This window comes from Plecotus auritus (assembly GCF_963455305.1).
Source record: "Plecotus auritus genome assembly, chromosome: 9".
Classification (NCBI taxonomy): domain Eukaryota; kingdom Metazoa; phylum Chordata; class Mammalia; order Chiroptera; family Vespertilionidae; genus Plecotus; species Plecotus auritus.
In genome coordinates this window covers 152850684-152868240 of record NC_137783.1, presented here as the reverse complement: position 1 = coordinate 152868240, position 17557 = coordinate 152850684, and the positions used below count along the sequence as shown (strand labels likewise).

The following is a 17557-nucleotide window of genomic DNA, read 5'->3' as shown; positions in this document are numbered from 1 at the left end:
TTGCCTGTCGTTTGCACGAGTGGCCCGCGCTCTCTCGCCCTCTCCGCGCTCCGCTTGCTCCACATCCCCGCCCCACCCTCCGGCCCGGCGGCACCCAGCCGGGCCCCACAAAAGGACTGGGAGGCGACTTTGCTTTTGGTTTATTGCCCCTCGGCAGGCAGCGGGAATGGGGGCCCAGGCTGGGGCTGCCCGGCTCAGCCAGCGGGTCTATACAGTGTGTGCTGGGGTGCTGGTCACCCCCTCCAGGGGAATGCGCGATTGGGAATGTCTCCAAGTCGAGGAAGAGGTCGGCCCCTAGTCCTGGGGCGGAGCCGAGCTGCAGGGCCCGTGAGTCCCGTTCCGCAGCTGTCAGACGTCAAGAGACGAGGCCGGGGACAGAGAGGGGGTTCGAGAGGGCGTGGCGGGCGCCAGCCCCGAGCCCCCGGCGCCCAGCACTCGCCACTGGAAGATGCTAGCGTCCTTGCCGCCCAGCGAGATGAGGTGCGAGTCATCGTGAGTGAACCGGACGCTGGTCACGTGGCTGCCGTGGCCGCCGTACACGAGGCTGGGCGCCTGGGTGGGGGAAGGTGGAGTTGCGGAGGCTGCGACGCCCCGGGCCGGCCCTCCGCCCCGGGCCCCGGCCTCACCTTGGCGCGCGCGCACGGGTACTGGAAGAGGTGCACTTTGCAGAAGTCGTCGGCCACGGCCACCACGCGCTCGTTGTGGGAGCGGCAGAGGGAGTTGATGTCCGTGCCATCCGAGCCATCTGGCCACACGCCTGACAGCACAGCGGCTGCTCAGCCCAGCCTCCTCCCTGCCTCCGCCCACAGCCCAGAGCCTCGCCGCTCCGGTGCTCCTCCGGCCGCCCACCGGCCACGTTCCAGGCAATCCTTCCCAGGGAGCGCCGAGGAGCGCAGGGGCCTCCGGGCGGGGTCTGCTGGTTGCTGGACACCCACCCCTGGACACCGCCCAGCATTCCCAGCCCGGGGCAGGCTCCGCAACCCTGCGCCCCTGCTCACCGTACACGTGGAAGCCTAGCACGCAGGTGTAGGTGGCCCACTCCCGGTCTCGGCTGTCGTAACGATTCCTCAGCAGCTTGCAGCCTCCAGCCACGTTCCCTGGGGAGAGGGCGCCCACCCAGCTGAGCCCTCACCCGGCCCTCAGTGGGGACGAGGCCGGGAAGGCCAGGCTGGAAAGGCTGACGGGAGGCCGTGGCATGTGATCTGGTCACCACAGCAGCCCGCAGCCCAGGGCAAAACCCAGCCCCCGCGCGCTTCCTGCGCTCTCCAGGCCTCTCCCCAGCTCCTCCTCCCTAGATGCGCAGTCCCCCACACCTGCCCTGAGCAGCTTTTCCCAAACAATCTTTTCTTAGTATATTTTTCAACTCCTTGTGGGAAAAAGATGGTATAAAACTGTGTGTGTGGTTTTTTTCCAGATCAGTTACTCCTATGTGTATAATTCCGACTCCGACCCCATCTCCACGTCCCCATGTGACAGCCCCTCCTCCTGGAGCTCCCCACATATCCTTCATGGCCTCCGAACAGGAGCCTACACACACACACACACACACACACACACACACACACACACGGAGCGCACCCCAATGACCCTCTCCCCATGCCCACCCTGTTGCCACTCACAGTAAAGGATCTCATAGTCCCCAGAATTGGACATGATGAAGTTCCCATCCTTGGACCAGTCAAGGTGAGTAATAAAGCTGGAGTGACCCTGGGAGCAAGGGTCAAGAGACTAAAAATGGAGCCCCCGTTCCCCATTCCCTAACCCCCCTACGTGTACTGGGCCCTTTGAGGAGTTTCCCTGCTATGGCAATGCCCCACCCACCACCCCAGCTTCCTTACCACACAGCGGCCAAAGCGGCTGGACTTGGCACCATCACTGGAAACACTATAGATGTAGATCATGTTGTCATGGGAACCAATGGCCAGGTACAACCCATCTACAAAGACAGTCGCTCAGAGAGGGCAGGGCCAGGGCCAGGTCTGGGGCCGGGGCGGGGGGGAGGGGGGGGCTCCCACCTGGGCTGTACCGAACCACTGAGAGCTGCTCGTTGCCATCGGTGACGTCGGACACGATCTCTCTGGTCTCCGTATCCAAAACCAGCCACCTGGAAGGGAGAGGCGGGGAAGCAGGGGTGAAGACACCCATCCCGGGCAGCACACTGACAAGTTGGAGAGACTCCAAGACACCCAGAGAAAAGCTATGAGGCAGACAGAAAGGCCCCGCTGCATTCTTCTTTCCCCTTCTTCTTTCTAATCCTCACCACAGGATATTTTCCCATTGGTTTTCAGAGAATGGAAGGGAAGGGGCGGGGGAAACATCCATGTGAGAGAGACACATCGATCGGTTGCCTCCTGAATGCACCGAAACAGGACAGGGCCGGGGATTGAACCTGCAACCCAAGTACATGCCCTTGATTGGGAATCGAACCCATGACCCTTAGGTGCACAAGCGATGCTCTAACCACTGAGCAACGCCGGCCAGGGCCCCCCTGCATTTTTTTAAATGTATATATATATATTTTTTAAATATATTTCATTCGTTTTTTACAGAGAGAAAGGGAGAGAGACAGAGAGCTAGAAACATCGATGAGAGAGAAACATCGATCAGCTGCCTCCTGCACACCTCCCACTGGGAATGTGCCTGCAACCAAGGTACACGCCCTTGACCGGAATCGAACCTGGGACCCTTCAGATCACAGGCTGACGCTCTATCCGCTGAGCCACACCGGTCAGGGCCCCACTGCATTCTTACACTGGGCAATGGGAAGGGGCCATGGGCAGATAAGAGCTGAGGGGCTTCTGAGGCTGTCGTCGGAGCAAGGAAAAGGGCTGGACTACAAGGGCCTCGGGGAGTCTGTAGGCCTGTCACTCCTCTGTTCGCCTCCCCTCTGCCCTCCCATCTCCGCAGCTTCCCTCTGTGAGCTGCCACCCCCTCCATTCGGGGCGCAGGGGAAAGTGCTGGGGGAGGGTGCGATGGCAGTGCCACCGGAGCCGGGAAACCCGGGCTGCAGGGAGAAGCACTGAGGAACAGGAAGGTGCCGTTGGGGCTTGGAGCTGCCAGTGATCACGCTGCTTCACACACACACACACACACACACACACACACACACACACACACGCGCCATCACCGGGAACCCTTCCTATACCCCCTGCTTCCCCGGGCTCCCTCTCACCTCCCTGTGTTCAGTCCCACAGCCACCACCGCCCCGCTGGGGTGGAAGTCAGCACAGAGGCCCGTCTCCTGGGAGGGGAGAAAGGGTGAATTCAAGAAGATGCCTCTCTAGTGAGGGATCCAATCCAAGACAGACACCCTGTCATTCCAAGGAGGGGGCGGGAAGGACAGGGACACAGACCTGCAGGCTGTGTGTGCAGGCAGAGCCTAAGGAGGTGATATTCAAAATACTGAGCCACCAGAACTGAGAGCGGGGTCGGAGAGGAACCGTCAGCTGCTGGGTGGGCAGGGGAAGAGGTGGGGGGGGCGGTACTGGAGGCATCGGCACAGAAGAAGGAACATTTAGGAGCCATACCAGTACAAACCGGCTGCCTCCAGGGAGCAGAAGGAAAGGGGATACTGAGGAAGGCGTGGGGGCCACAGGAGTCATGGTGGGGGCCGCACCGGGGGCCGGGCTCTACCTTGAGGTCGATGCTCCAGGCCAGCGCGTGGCCCTCCCCATCCCACAGGCAGAGCTGCCGGTCATGGCCGCAGGTGAGGAAGCGGTTCTGGAAGGGGTGTGTGCACAGCCCCCAGAGCTCGTCCGTGTGGCCCTGCAGCAGAGCATGCACCATCACCTCTGCCCTCCCAGCAGCTCTGCCCTCCCGCCCCCCAGAGCCCTCGGCTCTCCAACCTGGATCACAGGGGAGAAGCCCTGGGCCAGATCTCCCCGCAGCAGCGCATTCTTCGTGGTTCCCACCAGCAGCTCGGAGCCCAGCCCCTCCGCGATGGCCCGCACAGCCCCAAAGTGTTCCGGAATCTGCAGTGGGGGCAGAAAGTCAGGGGGCACTGGCCATTCCTCTCCCCCCTCCCTCCCTCCCGCCACCCCAGCCCAGCCCTCACCTCAGCTTCCTGGAGGGCCACCAAACCAGGCCCCCACTGTACCAGCCGCCGGTCCCGCCCGCCACCACTCAGCACAGTCCCGTCCCGCCGAAGACACAGGGCAAAGATGGAGCCTTCATGAGCATGGGCCTGAGCCACAATCCCATAGGTCTCTGTTGGCAAAGTCCTGGGTGGGTCAGGCTCTTGGGGTGCAGGGAAGTGGGGAGGGGAGGAGTAACTCCCAGCTGCCCATACCGTCTCTGACCTGGGCTATTGTTCTTCCCAGTTTACGGACGAGACCACTGAGACTCAAAGAGCTGAAGTCACTTCCTAAAGGCCAGACCATGAGTGGCAACACTGGGATTTGAACCCAGGACCTGGCAGGCCGCAAAGCCCCAGCCCTTTCCTCTCTGCCATGCTGCCCCTACCTTTCTAGACGATCCCCCAGAGAACTGTCAACTCGCACAGTAAAAAAAAAAAAAAAAGAAGGGGGGGGGAGAACCCTCTTCTCTGTTCCCATAAACCCTCTAGGGGGCTAGACTTCCCAGATGCCACCCCCAGCCACATACCTTTGGCTCCGCCCCTGCCTGGAGTCTTGGAATCTGAGAGGCTCCGCGCCCAGGTGAGAATGTTCCCCTCTGAATCCCCGGTGAGGATGTCCCCGTCCGGGAGGAACACAAAGCAAGGGATAAACTTGGGTTTCTTGTATTTCTAGGGGAGAGGTGAGGTCAAAGGGAAGGGCAAAGACCAACAGTCACGGGGTCGCTGGGAGCTGGGTAGCATCGGGGTCTCCAGGCCTTAGATGGCTACTTCCAGCTCCACTCTGTCCTCCCCACCACCCTGCACCCATCCACACCTCACCCCAAAGACACCCTGTTTCCGCGTGAGGGTCCCATTCCCAGGAACCCCCACGGCGCCACTCCAGTTCCAGAAGTGGACGTGGGACTTCCCGCTGGTGACAATGCAGCTGCTATCGCGAGGGCTGAAGCCGACAGCCAAGACTGAGTCGTTTGTGCTCTGAAGAGAAGACACTGGATTCAGCCACCCCCAGCCCTGAGCTCCCTCATTCCACTTGCCTCTTCCTCTGCATCCTGACCTTGGGTCTGCAGAGGTCCAGAAACCCCGGGGTACCCCCCTTCCACACCCTGGGCCCCGAAGAGCAACTACTGATTAGTCATCCGCCTGCCTGACATGATCTCCTGTGAGTCCCCATTTCTCAGCCTCACAGAGAAATGGTGGGCCCCAGCGACAACCAGAAAGGAAGTAATCGATGGGTAAGTCTGGACTCTCGGGGCCCACCACTCCCACCTCCCAACCGGCGGTGCCTGCAGGCCACCGGGGCCCCTCACCTTGATCTCAGCCAGCTTTGTGCCGCGGCTGCAGTCCCACACGGACAGCATGTGCTCGTTGGAATCATCCACCACGCAGAGAAAAGCACCCTGATCCTGAGGGTGGGGACACGCGGGAGGGGCTGAGTGAGGACTAGAGGTCTGGGAGTTCACGGTCATTAGGCAACACACACCATCACAGGTGGGGAGGGAGGGAGAAGCGGACACACATCCCTCTCTCAGGAGAACCGGCTGGGCAAGGTTCCGGCAGGCCAGGATGTCTGAGACTTCCTGGTGAAGTGCAAGAAGGGGGTTCCCGGATAAGAAAGATGGGGGTCTAGAGGCTTCGGCCAGCTCACCACCACTGAAAAGGCCAGGGCCCCCACGCCCCGCTCGAAGGCCCCCAGTCCTATCTCCTGCAGCTTCAGCAGCGTCTCCGAGTCCCACACATGAACCACAGGCTGCAGGGGCTGGAGCGGGAGAAGGGGTCAGGCGTGGGGAGGAGAGCTGGGCTAGAGGTTCGTCCTGCCACCTGGGTTTGAGTTTGGCCTTACCTTTCCATCCTTATCCACTCCAGCTGTCTGTCCTGAGGCGACGCGAACACCATCAGGGTGGACGGCCAGGCTACGTGGGGGAGCAGATGCTCTAAGGAAGGGGGTGGGTCTCTCAAGACCACCCAGGCCGCCTCTCTAGGCTTACGGAGCAGCAAGGCAACGCCTCTCTCCTGCTCCTCCACACCCAACAGGCCCTCTGTCTGCCAAGCCAGCATCCCCATGCCTAGAGCCGCCCACTCCCCGCCCCCAGGCCCCTCACCATCGAACGCAGTCCGTGTGGCCCCGGTAATGTCTCTGGCCGCCACCTCCAGGACCCCCTGGGCCTCCCCCAGGCCGGTACAGCACCACCACACAGGCGATAAAGTAGACCACCTCCCCAGAACGCAGCACAAAGAGATTAGAGCGGGAGTCACGACCCCTGTACCCATAACTGGAGTGGGGACCGCGGTCAAGGAAAGGGTCAGATCAAGGGCGGGATGAGGAAGGGAGGAGAACAGAGCTTCTGGCTGGCAGTGCTACTGGCAGAGGATGGTAAGGGAGGATTCAGGGCGTTCCCCGTCCCTGCAGAGCCAGGAGGAAACCATAAACGGGAGGGTGGGGGGTGGGGGTCCCAAGATGGGAAAGATGGTTCCCATGGGCCTGGAGGGGGCAGGATACACCCAGTCAAGGCTGAGGGTCTCCGGGGGCGGGCCGCTGGGTAGCTCCTCAAGGCTGCGGATGCCAGATGGGATGTACATGGTAATTGGGCGGCCGCGAAGGAACATCTTCACCGAGATGCCTTCTACAGAGAAAAGGGGGGTGTCAACCACCGCCCTGCAGCCTCCCTCCCGGGAAGCCAGAGCAGAACTCTACCCACCAGACCTCACAGGTCGCCCCAAAGTAGCTCTTGGGGCTCTAGCCCAAACCCTAACTCTTTCATCCAGATTCTTCCAGATGCTTCTGTACTTACCCAAATTGTAATTGCTCCTCCGAGATCCCGGACCCCCAGGGCTGGAGAGGGGGTCTTTCCCCCCACGGCTGTTGGGAAGACAGAAAAGCATAGGGATTGGGGTCGGGTCCCGAGATATACGTGCAAAGGGGCCGAGCACAGAAGGGAGGCTACTCGAGGCCACCGTCACCCCTGCGGGCACGGTCTGCATGGTGGGCATCCAGGCCCTGGAGTAGACGGGACTACCGGCTCCATCTAAGACATGAGCCGGTGAGGCTGGGGGCTGAGCGCGTGGCACCGGGCCATAAAGCTGAGTGACAGGGAGGGGCCCTTTCCTCCAGACAGAAGGGAATCCAGAATGTCCCCCAGCCCTGCCCTTCGGGGCTCTGGGAGGTCAACAAGAAAGTCCTTATCTCTCAGGAGGAAAGGAACAGAATTCCAGAGATCACTGTCATGAGATGATAATAAGGTGGTGATGCCTCTTCAGAGAATGAAGGAGAGGCCAAGGGTAGGGCTAGAACGATCACTCCGATGTCCTGAGGCCTGTCCACACTCTGAGACAGCTACGCTCAACCACTGGGATCTGCCTCTGCTCTAAAAGTCAAGCCTGGTAAACCCGAGAAAGGGGAGGGGCCGGAACTCCGAGGAGAGTCATCCATGAAGATCATGCGAGCTTTTGGAGAAGCCTCTTGGCATCTCAAGAGGTATATGCTGACAAGGAGGAAAGAGCAAGGAGCTAGAGTCAGGAGGAGCTGAGTTCGAGTCCTGCCTCTAGCTGTGTGACCCCAGACAAATGACTTACCCTCTCTGAGCCTGCTCCTCACCTGGACAATGAACAGCATGAGACCACCTACCCCCCAAGGGTGCCGTGGGACTGAATGAGATGGAGGAGGTCGAGGACTGAGCACAGTGCCCGGAACACAGCAGGCCCCCAGGAGTGCTGGTTCCTTTCTTCCTGTTGGGCAATGAGGTCCCCCCACCCCACCCAGGGAAGCGAGTGAGGGACGAGGAAAGTCAGGAGCCTGGGCCTGGGGTGGGGCAGGTTGGGGAGCCTTGCCCACCTCTCTGTGCTCCCTGACCGCAGTAACAGGTTGGCCGAGGACGCTGCCTTCCGGGAGAGTTTCTGTCGAGGCCGCTCCGAGGGGGATGAAGAAGAATTCCTCCGCGCCCTGAGCGGAGCAGTGAGCCGGTGAAGGTCACCCCCTCTAACCATGCTCCGCAGTCCTCTCCCCCCGGGCCTCGGCCACAGGACACTCACGTGTCAGTGCACTGGGGGGGCTGTACAAGCCTGAGGATGCCCGGGGAGCCAGCGCCCCCAGGGGAGCCAGCGCCCCCAGGGGAGCCAGTGCCACTGCTGCTGCTGCCCCCTCCTTCAGACTGGGTTCCACTAGGCTCTTCACTGCCCCCCTGAGGGGCCGGGGGCCCATTGCTCAGGCCAGGGGTTCCAGGGGGTGCCTCCATCTCCGACTCTGTCTCCGTCTGGGTGCCTCGGCTCACCAAGGAGGGGCTGCACGAGGGCGGCAGGCCTGCGGGGGCTGCAGGGCTGCTGAGGAGACAGCGAATCAGCCTGATGCCCGCTGAGGCCCCGGGAAGGAGGAGGAAGAGGGGGTGATGACATGCATACCTGGCCCTCGTCGGAGCTGTCAGGTCAGGATCCTGCAGGGAGGTGGGGGGCGCCTGCAGCCGAAGCAGGCGAAGGGCTTCTGCCAGGGCTGCCTTGACCAGCTCCATCTCCTTCTCCTGCACCTGGAGCCGCCGGCTCAGGGACTGCAGGGCCTGCTGAGCAGGGCCCTCGCCTGGAAAAGGGGAAGGGGAAGGGGAAGGCGCGCTCAGAAGGTCCCGCCACCCGGGGGAGGCTGAGAGGGTTCTTTCTCCCCGCAGCTTTGCATTTGTGCAGGAGGGCTGCAGCCCCGGCTCCGAGGCTGCCCGAGGGGAGGAGACGGTGGCGGAGGACCCAGGGCCTCCTTCTGGCGGGCAGGCGAGGAAGCTGGCAGAGCGCCTTTCCTGCTGCCGTCCAGGCCTCCGCAAGGCAGGGCGGACCGGGAGCACGGGGGGAGCGTGGAGTCCTGCCACGGGGCGTGGGAACCACAGAGGTTGTCGCAGAGCTGGGGAGGGCCCACGGGGCCCACCCAGGGCAAGCTCCGTCTCCAGGGAAGGCGGGACCCTGAGCAGGCAGCCCTGGGACAGCGCGGGGACACCGGAGTGAGGACCAGAAGAAATGTAGGGTGACAGGGGAGGGCATCGCGGAGACAGAGCCCCAGGGAAGGTCCCGGGGTAACAGTTGGGGGTCAGAAGGAAAAAGACACGAAATACCAGCAGGAGAGGCCCAGGTAACCTGGGGACAGGGGAACATCCAGGTGCCGGAGCAACGGGGGGTGGGGGTGGGGTAGGTAGGATGACGCTGGGTAAGTCCGAAGGGACAGCAGCAGGGGCCCCACGGACCTGGAGAGCGACCTGAGGGCCGTGGAGAATGCTCCAGCCCCGCGGCTGCAGAGCACGCGGGCGCCCCTGGACGGCCGTCGGGCACCAGCAGCGCCGGACCGGCCGGCCGGGCGCTCCGGGAAAGGGCTCGCCGCCCGCCCGCCCCGTACTCACCGGGCCCCCCGGCCCCATCCATCCGGCCCCCCGGGCTTGCTCCGAGCGGCGGCAGCGGAGGAGGCGTCTAAGCCGCGGGGGCCATGGCCCGGGAGAGGGGAAGGGGAAGCACCCTGGGGCGCGCGGGGCGCCGTGCCACCCCCTGGGGGCGCTGTCGGGCTCGGGGAAAGGGGCTGGAGGGGGCGGGGGCGCGGGCTCGGGCCCGCCGGGGCCTCGGGCTCTCCCGGGGCCGCTCTGGGCTCCCGGGGGTGGAGTGGCGGGGCCGTCGCGGGCCCCAGCGCCGCTGCACAAACAGGCGCCGGACGCGGAGCCGCCAGGAAGCGCGGGAGGGGGGGCGGGCCCAGGGGGGGGCCGGGCCGCCCGGTAACCCCTCCCTGTCCGGGCCCCGCGGCTCAGCAAGGGGCGGGGCCAACCCGCTGACCCCCCTGGCCCCCGTCTGGTCTCCGCTCTCGGGGCCCTTCCGGGATCTCCGCCCCCGGACTCCCTGGGGATCGGAGGGCGCGTGGACCTCGAGGTCTCCGCCCCCAGCCCTCAGCCCCCAGCCCCCCGGGGCCGAGCCGACCAGCCCCTCCCCCTTCCGGGAGGGGCCGGGGCGGGGCTTTCCCCCAGGGGCAAGGCCGAGGCATCCCGAATTGGCTCCGGCAGGGGACGGGGCGCCGGGCGATTAAGGCTGGGTGGGAGGGTTCCCAGGGTATTGGGGTCAGGGTGGCATTAGCCCAGCTCAAGCCGGGCTGGGCTGACTCAGCGTCTTGCCCGGACAACCCGTCCCTGCCAACCCTGCTCTTCCCGGGGCAGAGATGGGAGATGGCGCCCGTGCTGCCCCTGGCGCTGCCGCTCCAGCCCCGCATCCGGCTGGCGCAGGGGCTCTGGCTCCTCTCCTGGGTGCTGGCGCTGGCCGGTGGCCTCACGCTCCTGTGTAGCGGGCACCTCCTGGTCCAGCTGTTGCACCTTCGCACCTTCTTGGCTCCCTCCTGCCCGTTCACTGCCCTGCCGCAGGTTGCCCTGGCCGCGGGAGCGGTGGCCCTGTGCACAGGACTGGCGGGCGCAGGGGCCAGCAGGGCCAGTTTGGACGCAGCGCAATACCCGCCCTGGCGAAGGGTCCTGGGCCCCCTGCTGGTGGCTGGCACTGCTGGGGGTGGCGGGCTGCTGCTCCTCTCTCTGGGGCTAGCCTTAGCTCTACCTGGAAGCCTGGACTCGGGGCTGGAGGAGGGCCTGGGCGCTGCCATGGCTCACTACAAGGACACAGAGGTGCCTGGACACTGCCATGCCAAACGGCTGTTGGATGAGCTGCAGCTGAGGCACCACTGCTGCGGGCGCCATGGGTTCAAGGATTGGTTTGGGGTCCAGTGGGTCAGCAGCCGGTACTTGGATCCCAATGACCAGGATGTGGTTGAGTGAGTGACTTGCTTCTCTCCTCCTCCCCCTCCTCCTCCATCCTTTCAAAATCCACCTCACCCAGACGGCAACAAATAGAGCTTAGTGACTGAGGCAATGGGTGACAGCTCTGCCACGTAGTAGCTGTGTGGCCCAGGGCACGTTCGCGAACTCCTCTGGGCCCGTGTCCTCGTCTGCAGGATGGAGGTGATACTCGCATCTGTCTTACAGAATTGCCGTGAAGACAAATGCATTGGGCATGCCTGGCGCGTAGGAAAGCAGTTAGAAATGTGTTCCTGTCATTTTTCCCTTCTCAACTCTGTGCTTCAGCTCCCCCCCCCTCCCCCGCCAGGCCTCTATCTCCAGACACCCTAACACCTGCCCCTCCTTTTGCAGCCGGATCCAGAGCAACGTGGAAGGCCTCTATCTGATTGACGGAGTCCCTTTTTCCTGCTGCAACCCCCACTCACCCAGGCCTTGCCTGCAAGACCGGCTCTCAGACCCCCACGCCCACCCCCTCTTCGATCCCCGTCAGCCCAACCTAAACCTCTGGGCTCAAGGGTGCCACAGGGTGCTGCTGGGGCACCTGCAGGGGTTGGCGAGCACGCTGGGCAGCACGCTGGCTGTCACCTTCCTGCTGCAGGTGAGTCAGCAAAGTGTCCGAGGCCTCCCTCCATCGGGACCTCCTCACTGCCTCCAACCCTGCGGCCCGGGGCCCGCTGACCCTCACCGACCTCTTCCCCTTGCTTTCCCCAGACTCTGGTGCTCCTGGGCCTGCGGTACCTGCAGACGGCGCTGGAGGGGCTTGGAGGAGTCATCGATGGGGAAGGAGAGACCCAGGGCTATCTCTTTCCTGGGGGGCTGAGACACTGGCTGCAGGGAGGGGCTGCCCACAGGCCAGCGCCCGGGGAGGCCCCTCCAGAAGAGGCCCCGTGCAAGGAGGACCCCCCTGAGGCCTAGTGGCCTGGAGCGTGGGCTGGGGGTCTGGCAGGGGAGGAGGGGTGGAGAAGACAGGAAACCTCACAACTCTTTTGCCAAGGCCCCTGCTGGGGAAGTTGGGGGGGGAGGGATGTCCCTGAGATTAGAGTGATTAAGAATAATCAGCAAGCTGGACGGGGCAGGAGAAAAAACGAGGGGTCCGAGGGCTAGCCCCTGTGGCCAGAACAGCCCAGAAACAAATCCCAGCGTGGTGGGAAAGCGGCATGGGAAGGGCTGGAGATGCTTCCCTGCGGACTCATGGAAGCTTCTGGACTGAAGCCGCTGGTCTCCTCCTCCAGGGGTGGTTCCTGAGAGGATGGTTTTTGTCTGAGAGAAAAGCCAGGAGGCCAAGGTTTGGACCCTGGTAAGAATGAGAATGCGAGAAACAGACCAATAAAACGAAAAAGATGCGAGGCCGATCCAGGCTGAGATTTTTTTATTCTGGAGGTAGGAGGGGTCAGCATGCTCAGGTGGGGAGGGTCCAGCCCAGCTCCTCCAGCCCCCGCCGCCCCGTGCATGCCCAGCCCCAATAAGTTACCCAGTTACTCAGCTGCCCTCCCTCCTGAGTCTGTCTGTCCTTCTGCTCCGCCCCAGACAGGGCTGACCCGGCTCAACACAAGGGCTGCTTGTCCCCAGCTTGTGGGCAGTGCCACATGGCAGGCTGGGGGAGGGGGAAGCAGCTGGGCTGAAATGGCAGAGGGGCCGCCCCTGGCTCTGAGGGGTCAGGACGTGGAGAACCGCACCCTGGCAGGCCAGGGGCCTGGCCCCACAGGTCGGTGCCTGGCGAAACAGTAGTCCGGTGGGGCATCTGTCACACCTCCATGGCTGGGTCTGAGCCTCGGCCCTGCCGCTGTAGCTGCTCCTCCTGCTTCATCTTGGGCTTCTCCGTCCGCGTGTGCCACACCAGAACCTGTCCCGGGGGGACGCCCGTTAGAGCTGGGCCCAGCCAGAGCCAGGCCTCTGGGGCCCTCAATGTAGACCGGATTCTCCAACCCCCTCTGCACACAGTGGGAGCCTCAGGCCTCTGAAATGGGGCCTTGACCCCTTCACCTCCGTGGGCCATGCAGGACCTCCCTGACTCTGGGAGACAGAGTGGCAAGACCCCACTTTCCTTCTCTGGCTCCCCGCTGCCCTTCAGGAGAGTAAGCAAGGTTGTGGCTGAGTTCCGGAGGGTCCCTCCTGCTCAGACACCTGCCCTGTGATCCTCCTCCCAGGGCCTCACCCCACTTCTCCCACCCCCTGTCCACCCCAGAGCTGCGTGCCCACCTCCATCCTCTTACCCGGGTGCAGTTGGCAGCCCGTGGCTCCAGGTCCTTGGGGTCCACCAGGTGGCTCAGGAGACTGCTCTCCAGGTGGCCCCGGGGAGCGGCTGCGTCAAACTGGGCATTGGGCTTGGCCAGCAGCAAGGGCAGGGCCACCGCAAACCCCGCCATATCCACTGGGAAGGGCCGGTTGGGCTCCCACGCCGTGTGGAAGCCCACAACCCGGCCGTCCTGTACCCGCGGGCCCTCGAATCGCAGGCCGCCCACCAGCCCCACGGGCCACACGGAGACACCGCGGGTCCAGCGCATCTAAGAGGTCAGGAGACAAGAAACAGACAGGGGTGGCCCCGGGGACAGGGAGCAGCAGGAAGGACCCCTTGGGTCCTCTGCTCCATGTCCCCCCCTCCTCCCCCAACAGCCTAGAGACTCAGCAACAGAGGAAGCTGGCCCAGGGCCCCTTTCCCGGCCCCTCCCTCCGGGTGCTCACCTCCTCAAAGAGTTCCCGGCTGTAGGTGTTGTCATCATCGGCAAAGTACACAACCCCCCGGGTCCCCGGGGGCGGAGGGTCCTTCTCTCCCCCAACAGCGCCCCCTCCGCTCCGCAGCCAGTCCAGAGCCCTGTTCCGTTGCTCTACACCTCGGGGCCGAACCCAGCCCGGCTCGCCCTCCCGGAGCCTCTGGGCCTTGGGAGTGAGGACCGCCAAGTGTGTGAAGAGGAGGCCAGAGGCAGCCAGCAGCCTGGACACCAACGGGGTGGGGCCCTCCGCGTCTTCCACCAGCAGCCAGTGCAGCCGGGGCACCAGACTCAGGGTCTGGGACAGTCGCACCAGCTCGGCCTTCTGCACCAGCCTGGAGGGGGAGAGGCAGCAGCAGGGAAGGGGCAGGCACAGCTTCTCCCGACCCCCATCTGGCAGCCCAGGGCCTTTCCCCAACTCCTTGTCTTGCCCGTCAACTTCACAGGGACACTCACCTGCCCTGTCCTCCCCCTCATGTCTGCCACCCACCTCAACCCGGGGAGACACTCAGGGAAGGAACCAGATCTGGGTTGGAATGCCAGGTTCGTAATTAGGTGCGACATCCGGGGAAAATGGCTCAGTCTCCCCGAGTCTCAGGGTCCTTGGCTGTAACATGGGAATAACAGGACTCCACAGCCAGGTTGTTTTGAAGATTAAATAAGGTAATGATTTTCTAAAACTCCGGTGGGACCAGGTTCTTTTCCTTCTGTGCTTGGGTTTCCAGGGAGAGGGATCTAGGAGTCCCTGGACTCACTCCTCGCCAGGGGATGACGGTTTATCCGCGTTTAGACAAAGAACTGGGAAGAGGGGCCCGGCTTCTTTCTCCTTCGGGTCGGTGTGTGTGTGTGTGGAGGGGGAGAGGTTCTAGAGCCGCCCGTGCCTAGATGGCTCAGCCATCTGATTCCAGGGAGCAATTAGCAGGCCCTTTGGCTGCAGATCCAAAACCACAGTTTCCCACTTGATCTGTATGAGTAATAACGGCTATATTTTAATTAAAAACAAAACCAAAAAAAAAAGCATAGCACTTAGCCCTGCAACTTGTGGGTTCCATGCAATTCCCGGTCAGGGCACATGTCCAGGCTGCAGGCTCGATCCCCAGTAGAGGGCATGCAGGAGGCAGCCCATCGATGTTTTGCTTTCCCATTGATGTTTCTCCTCTCCCCCCCCATCTCTTTCTCTCTCTCTCTAAAAATCAATTAAAGATCGTGTTGTTTTTTTATTTTTTTATTTTTTTTATTAAGGTATTATATGTGTACATATCTTACCATTGCCCCCCCCCCCAATCGTGTTGTTTTTTTAAAGTGCAGCACTTAGCACAGTGCCTGGTAAGGGTAAACACATTATAAATAATATCTAATGTAACTATTTCTAGACCCTGGTAAAAACTACCAGACTGAGTCCTTCCCCCTTTTATATATATATATATATATATATATATATATATATATATACACACACACATATATATACATATATATGTATATATATATGTATATATATGTGTATATAAATATATTTTATTGCTTTTTTTTACAGAGAGGAAGGGAGAAGGATAGAGAGTTAGAAACATCGATGAGAGAGAAACATCGATCAGCTGCCTCCTGCACACCTCCCACTGGGGATGTGCCCGCAACCAAGGTACATGCCCTTGACCAGAATCGAACCCGGGACCCTTCAGTCCGCAGGCTGACGCTCTATCCACTGAGCCAAACCGGTTAGGGCCTTCCCCCTTTTTTAAATAGTTTTAAATTTTTAAAAATCCTCTCGTAGGTAAAATTTTTATTGATTTTATAGCGAGAGGAAGAGGGAAAGAGAGAGACATACTAGTAGATGTGAGAAAGAAGTATCGCCCCCACTGGGGGCTATGTGCCCCTGGGAATGGAACCCGAGAGCCTTCGGTGCCTGGGAGGAGCCACACCAGCCTGGGCAGGACCAAGCCCTTGTCTGCGTCAAGCTAGATAGGGGTCCTCAGACTTTCTCACCAGAGGGTCCCTGAGGAGAGAGAGTGCGCGCCGTGGCAAGCTCCAAGTTTCTTTGAAATTGTATGGTTCTACTTAACATTTCTCAGGGATCTTGCATTCTACTTTATCGTACACCCCTATCTCTTTTAGTGGAAAATAACCATTTCCCCACACGTTTCTGAGGAAAGATGTGGTTCATTTCTCCTGTCATTTGGTATGCCCTGGTTTGAGGAACATTCCCTGGCCCAATGCCCCCCCACCACCACCTCCATCAACCCCAACCTCTTGGTTCATGCAAGCCTCTTGGGTACACCACAGCCCATACCTGGCATAGGTGGGGGTAACAACATAGATAGTAGGCAGGGCCTCAGGCTCAGGGGGCTGGGCAGGGGCAGGGGCTGGGCGATGGAGATCAGCTTGCAGCTGGGAAATCCTCAGATCCTTCTGCCGAAGCTGCTCTGCTGCTGCCCGCAAGGGGGGGAGGCAGTCGCATGGCTGGCCTGGTCCCGGGAAGCAGGGGTAGGGGCAGAGAACGGAAGCAGAGCACGTTCAGTATCCCAAAGGCCCAGCATGTCATTCCCTCCAGCCAGGGCAGGAGTCACCTTACAGCTTCTCAGCCAGCCAGCCTTCTACACCTCCGGGGTGGGGACCTCACTGCCCCAGTCAGCATCCCCTCTCCAGCTGTCATAAATCCCATCTGTCACCGTTTTCATTTGGATGCTGAGCGGATTATCTGCCTCCATCCTTTCTCCTCCCGGTTGGTTCCAATTTTGCCTTCTGGAGTCATAAAGAAGTCTATCTCCCTAACCCAGGACAGTCTCAAATACCTGGGGTCCGCAGGGGCCCTGTCTGGAAATCCCTTCGCTGGGTGACCAAAGACTCATTAAACTGCTCCGTTCCGTTATTGGATAGGTATTTATTGAGTGCTCCTCCTGGGAGGGGCTGCCTTAGGGGCTGGGGATGCATCAGGGAGCAAGGCAGACATGCTCCCTGGAGGAGGCGGACACTAAGCAAAGAACATTGCCAATTGTCATAAGGGCCATGAAGGAAGCAGACAGGTCGTTAGAGCATAAGAGAGAACCCAGAAAAAAGCGTTCGTAACGAAGCAGTCAGGGAAGGCCTCAGAGGCGGTGACCCCTGAGCGGAGACCTGCAGGCTGCGAAGGCGGGAGGAAGCACCGCAGGCGGAGGGAACGGGTTAAGAGCTTGCAGAGCAATGAGCTTGCGGGGTTCCGTAAACTGTCACCGAGCCAGCGTGGCCGGAGCAGAGCGAGCGAGAGGGTTAGGAAATGGGGTGACGGCGGCGGGACCATGCGGGGCCCTGCACGCCAGGAAGGAGCCTGGATTTCATCCGAGGTGCGGCGGGAGCCGGGGTGCGTTCTAGCGAGGGGCCTGCGCCCGGCGGCCGCGGAGGGGGTGTCGCAGGGCCGCGCCGGGTGAATGGGGTCCGCACCCGGCTCATCCCCAGGGCGGGAAGCACCCCGCCCCGCCCCGCTCACCGAGCTGCACCAGCGCGTAGAGGAGGCCGGCGATCGACACCAGGAAGTAGACGAGAAACACGTTCTTCAGCTTCAGCTTCATGGCCGAGCCGCCGCCGGCGACCGGGCAGGCGGGGTCCCGCAGGGACAGGGGGTCCCGCAGGGACAAGGGGTCCCGCCCCCGCCGGACAGCCTGCAGGCCCCGCCCCTGCAGCGGCTCCGCCCCGCGTCCCGCCTTCCTCGCACTCCCCTCGACCAGCTCCCGGGAACTGGGGCTGGGGAGCCGGCCCGCGCCCACATCCGGTCAGTCTGGAACACCCCCACTCTCCCGGGTTCACTTCCGGTCCCACCGCCTAGTTCTGGGAACCTCGGGCGTTGGTGACGTCATATCCGGCGTGTCAAGCGCTCTGGGCTGCTGTCAGAAGCCGGTGGGAGCACGTGGGCGGGACTTTGAGGCCTTCCCCTTGAACCGCCGCCCGTGTGCCCGGATTGGCCCCTCTTCATTCACCCATCCATCAGCCACAGCGCCAGGCACAGCAGCTCAGTGAACACCT

The 17557-nt window shown here is 62.0% G+C and overlaps 3 protein-coding genes across 8 annotated transcripts; 1 reads left to right on the top strand and 2 right to left on the bottom strand.

The window, feature by feature from the left end:
- Positions 1-123: 123 nt before the first annotated feature.
- Positions 124-9581, bottom strand: EML3 (EMAP like 3). Of its 6 annotated transcripts, none has more exons than XR_013958991.1 (22): positions 9438-9581; positions 8467-8638; positions 8101-8388; positions 7904-8011; positions 6864-6931; positions 6572-6695; positions 6174-6344; positions 5915-5984; positions 5720-5830; positions 5382-5477; positions 4894-5049; positions 4602-4743; positions 4054-4205; positions 3845-3970; positions 3633-3764; positions 3173-3240; positions 2016-2104; positions 1839-1884; positions 1620-1707; positions 999-1097; positions 627-757; positions 124-552 (listed from the first exon to the last, which is right to left on the bottom strand). XR_013958991.1 is itself a non-coding variant. In XM_080640353.1 (22 exons), exons 1-22 carry the CDS (start codon positions 9457-9459, stop codon positions 349-351), a joined length of 2715 nt encoding a protein of 904 aa, XP_080496479.1. In that variant the 5' UTR covers positions 9460-9581; the 3' UTR covers positions 124-348. The 6 variants fall into 6 exon arrangements, 4 of the variants coding, with proteins under 4 accessions (XP_080496479.1, XP_080496480.1, XP_080496482.1 ...); XM_080640353.1 differs by having other exon boundaries at positions 1839-1936; XM_080640354.1 differs by having other exon boundaries at positions 1839-1936; positions 8101-8385.
- A 255-nt stretch (positions 9582-9836) lies between these two features.
- Positions 9837-12210, top strand: ROM1 (retinal outer segment membrane protein 1). The gene is made up of 3 exons (XM_080640358.1): positions 9837-10831; positions 11208-11454; positions 11568-12210. Exons 1-3 carry the CDS (start codon positions 10242-10244, stop codon positions 11769-11771), a joined length of 1041 nt encoding a protein of 346 aa, XP_080496484.1. The 5' UTR covers positions 9837-10241; the 3' UTR covers positions 11772-12210.
- B3GAT3 (beta-1,3-glucuronyltransferase 3) lies at positions 12211-17333 on the bottom strand. The gene is made up of 5 exons (XM_080640359.1): positions 17025-17333; positions 15852-16026; positions 13539-13899; positions 13070-13360; positions 12211-12699 (listed from the first exon to the last, which is right to left on the bottom strand). Exons 1-5 carry the CDS (start codon positions 17104-17106, stop codon positions 12601-12603), a joined length of 1008 nt encoding a protein of 335 aa, XP_080496485.1. The 5' UTR covers positions 17107-17333; the 3' UTR covers positions 12211-12600.
- Positions 17334-17557: the final 224 nt, after the last annotated feature.

Bases quoted from the DNA above. Each gene is read 5' to 3' on its own strand.
- EML3 (XM_080640353.1), bottom strand. From the start codon at position 9,459: ATGGATGGGGCCGGGGGGCCCG. The intron at 4,744-4,893 runs GTGAGGTGTGGA...CCTCTCCCCTAG, and splicing joins GGAAACAGGGTGTCTTTGGG to AAATACAAGAAACCCAAGTT. The intron at 3,241-3,632 runs GTAGAGCCCGGC...CTCCCCTCCCAG, and splicing joins CCTGGAGCATCGACCTCAAG to GAGACGGGCCTCTGTGCTGA.
- ROM1 (XM_080640358.1), top strand. From the start codon at position 10,242: ATGGCGCCCGTGCTGCCCCTGGCGCTGCCGCTCCAGCCCCGCATCCGG. The intron at 10,832-11,207 runs GTGAGTGACTTG...CTCCTTTTGCAG, and splicing joins AATGACCAGGATGTGGTTGA to CCGGATCCAGAGCAACGTGG. The intron at 11,455-11,567 runs GTGAGTCAGCAA...TGCTTTCCCCAG, and splicing joins CTGTCACCTTCCTGCTGCAG to ACTCTGGTGCTCCTGGGCCT.
- B3GAT3 (XM_080640359.1), bottom strand. From the start codon at position 17,106: ATGAAGCTGAAGCTGAAGAACGTGTTTCTCGTCTACTTCCTGGTGTCG. The intron at 16,027-17,024 runs GTGAGCGGGGCG...TCCCGGGACCAG, and splicing joins CTACGCGCTGGTGCAGCTCG to GCCAGCCATGCGACTGCCTC. The intron at 13,361-13,538 runs GTGAGCACCCGG...CTGACCTCTTAG, and splicing joins GCCGGGAACTCTTTGAGGAG to ATGCGCTGGACCCGCGGTGT.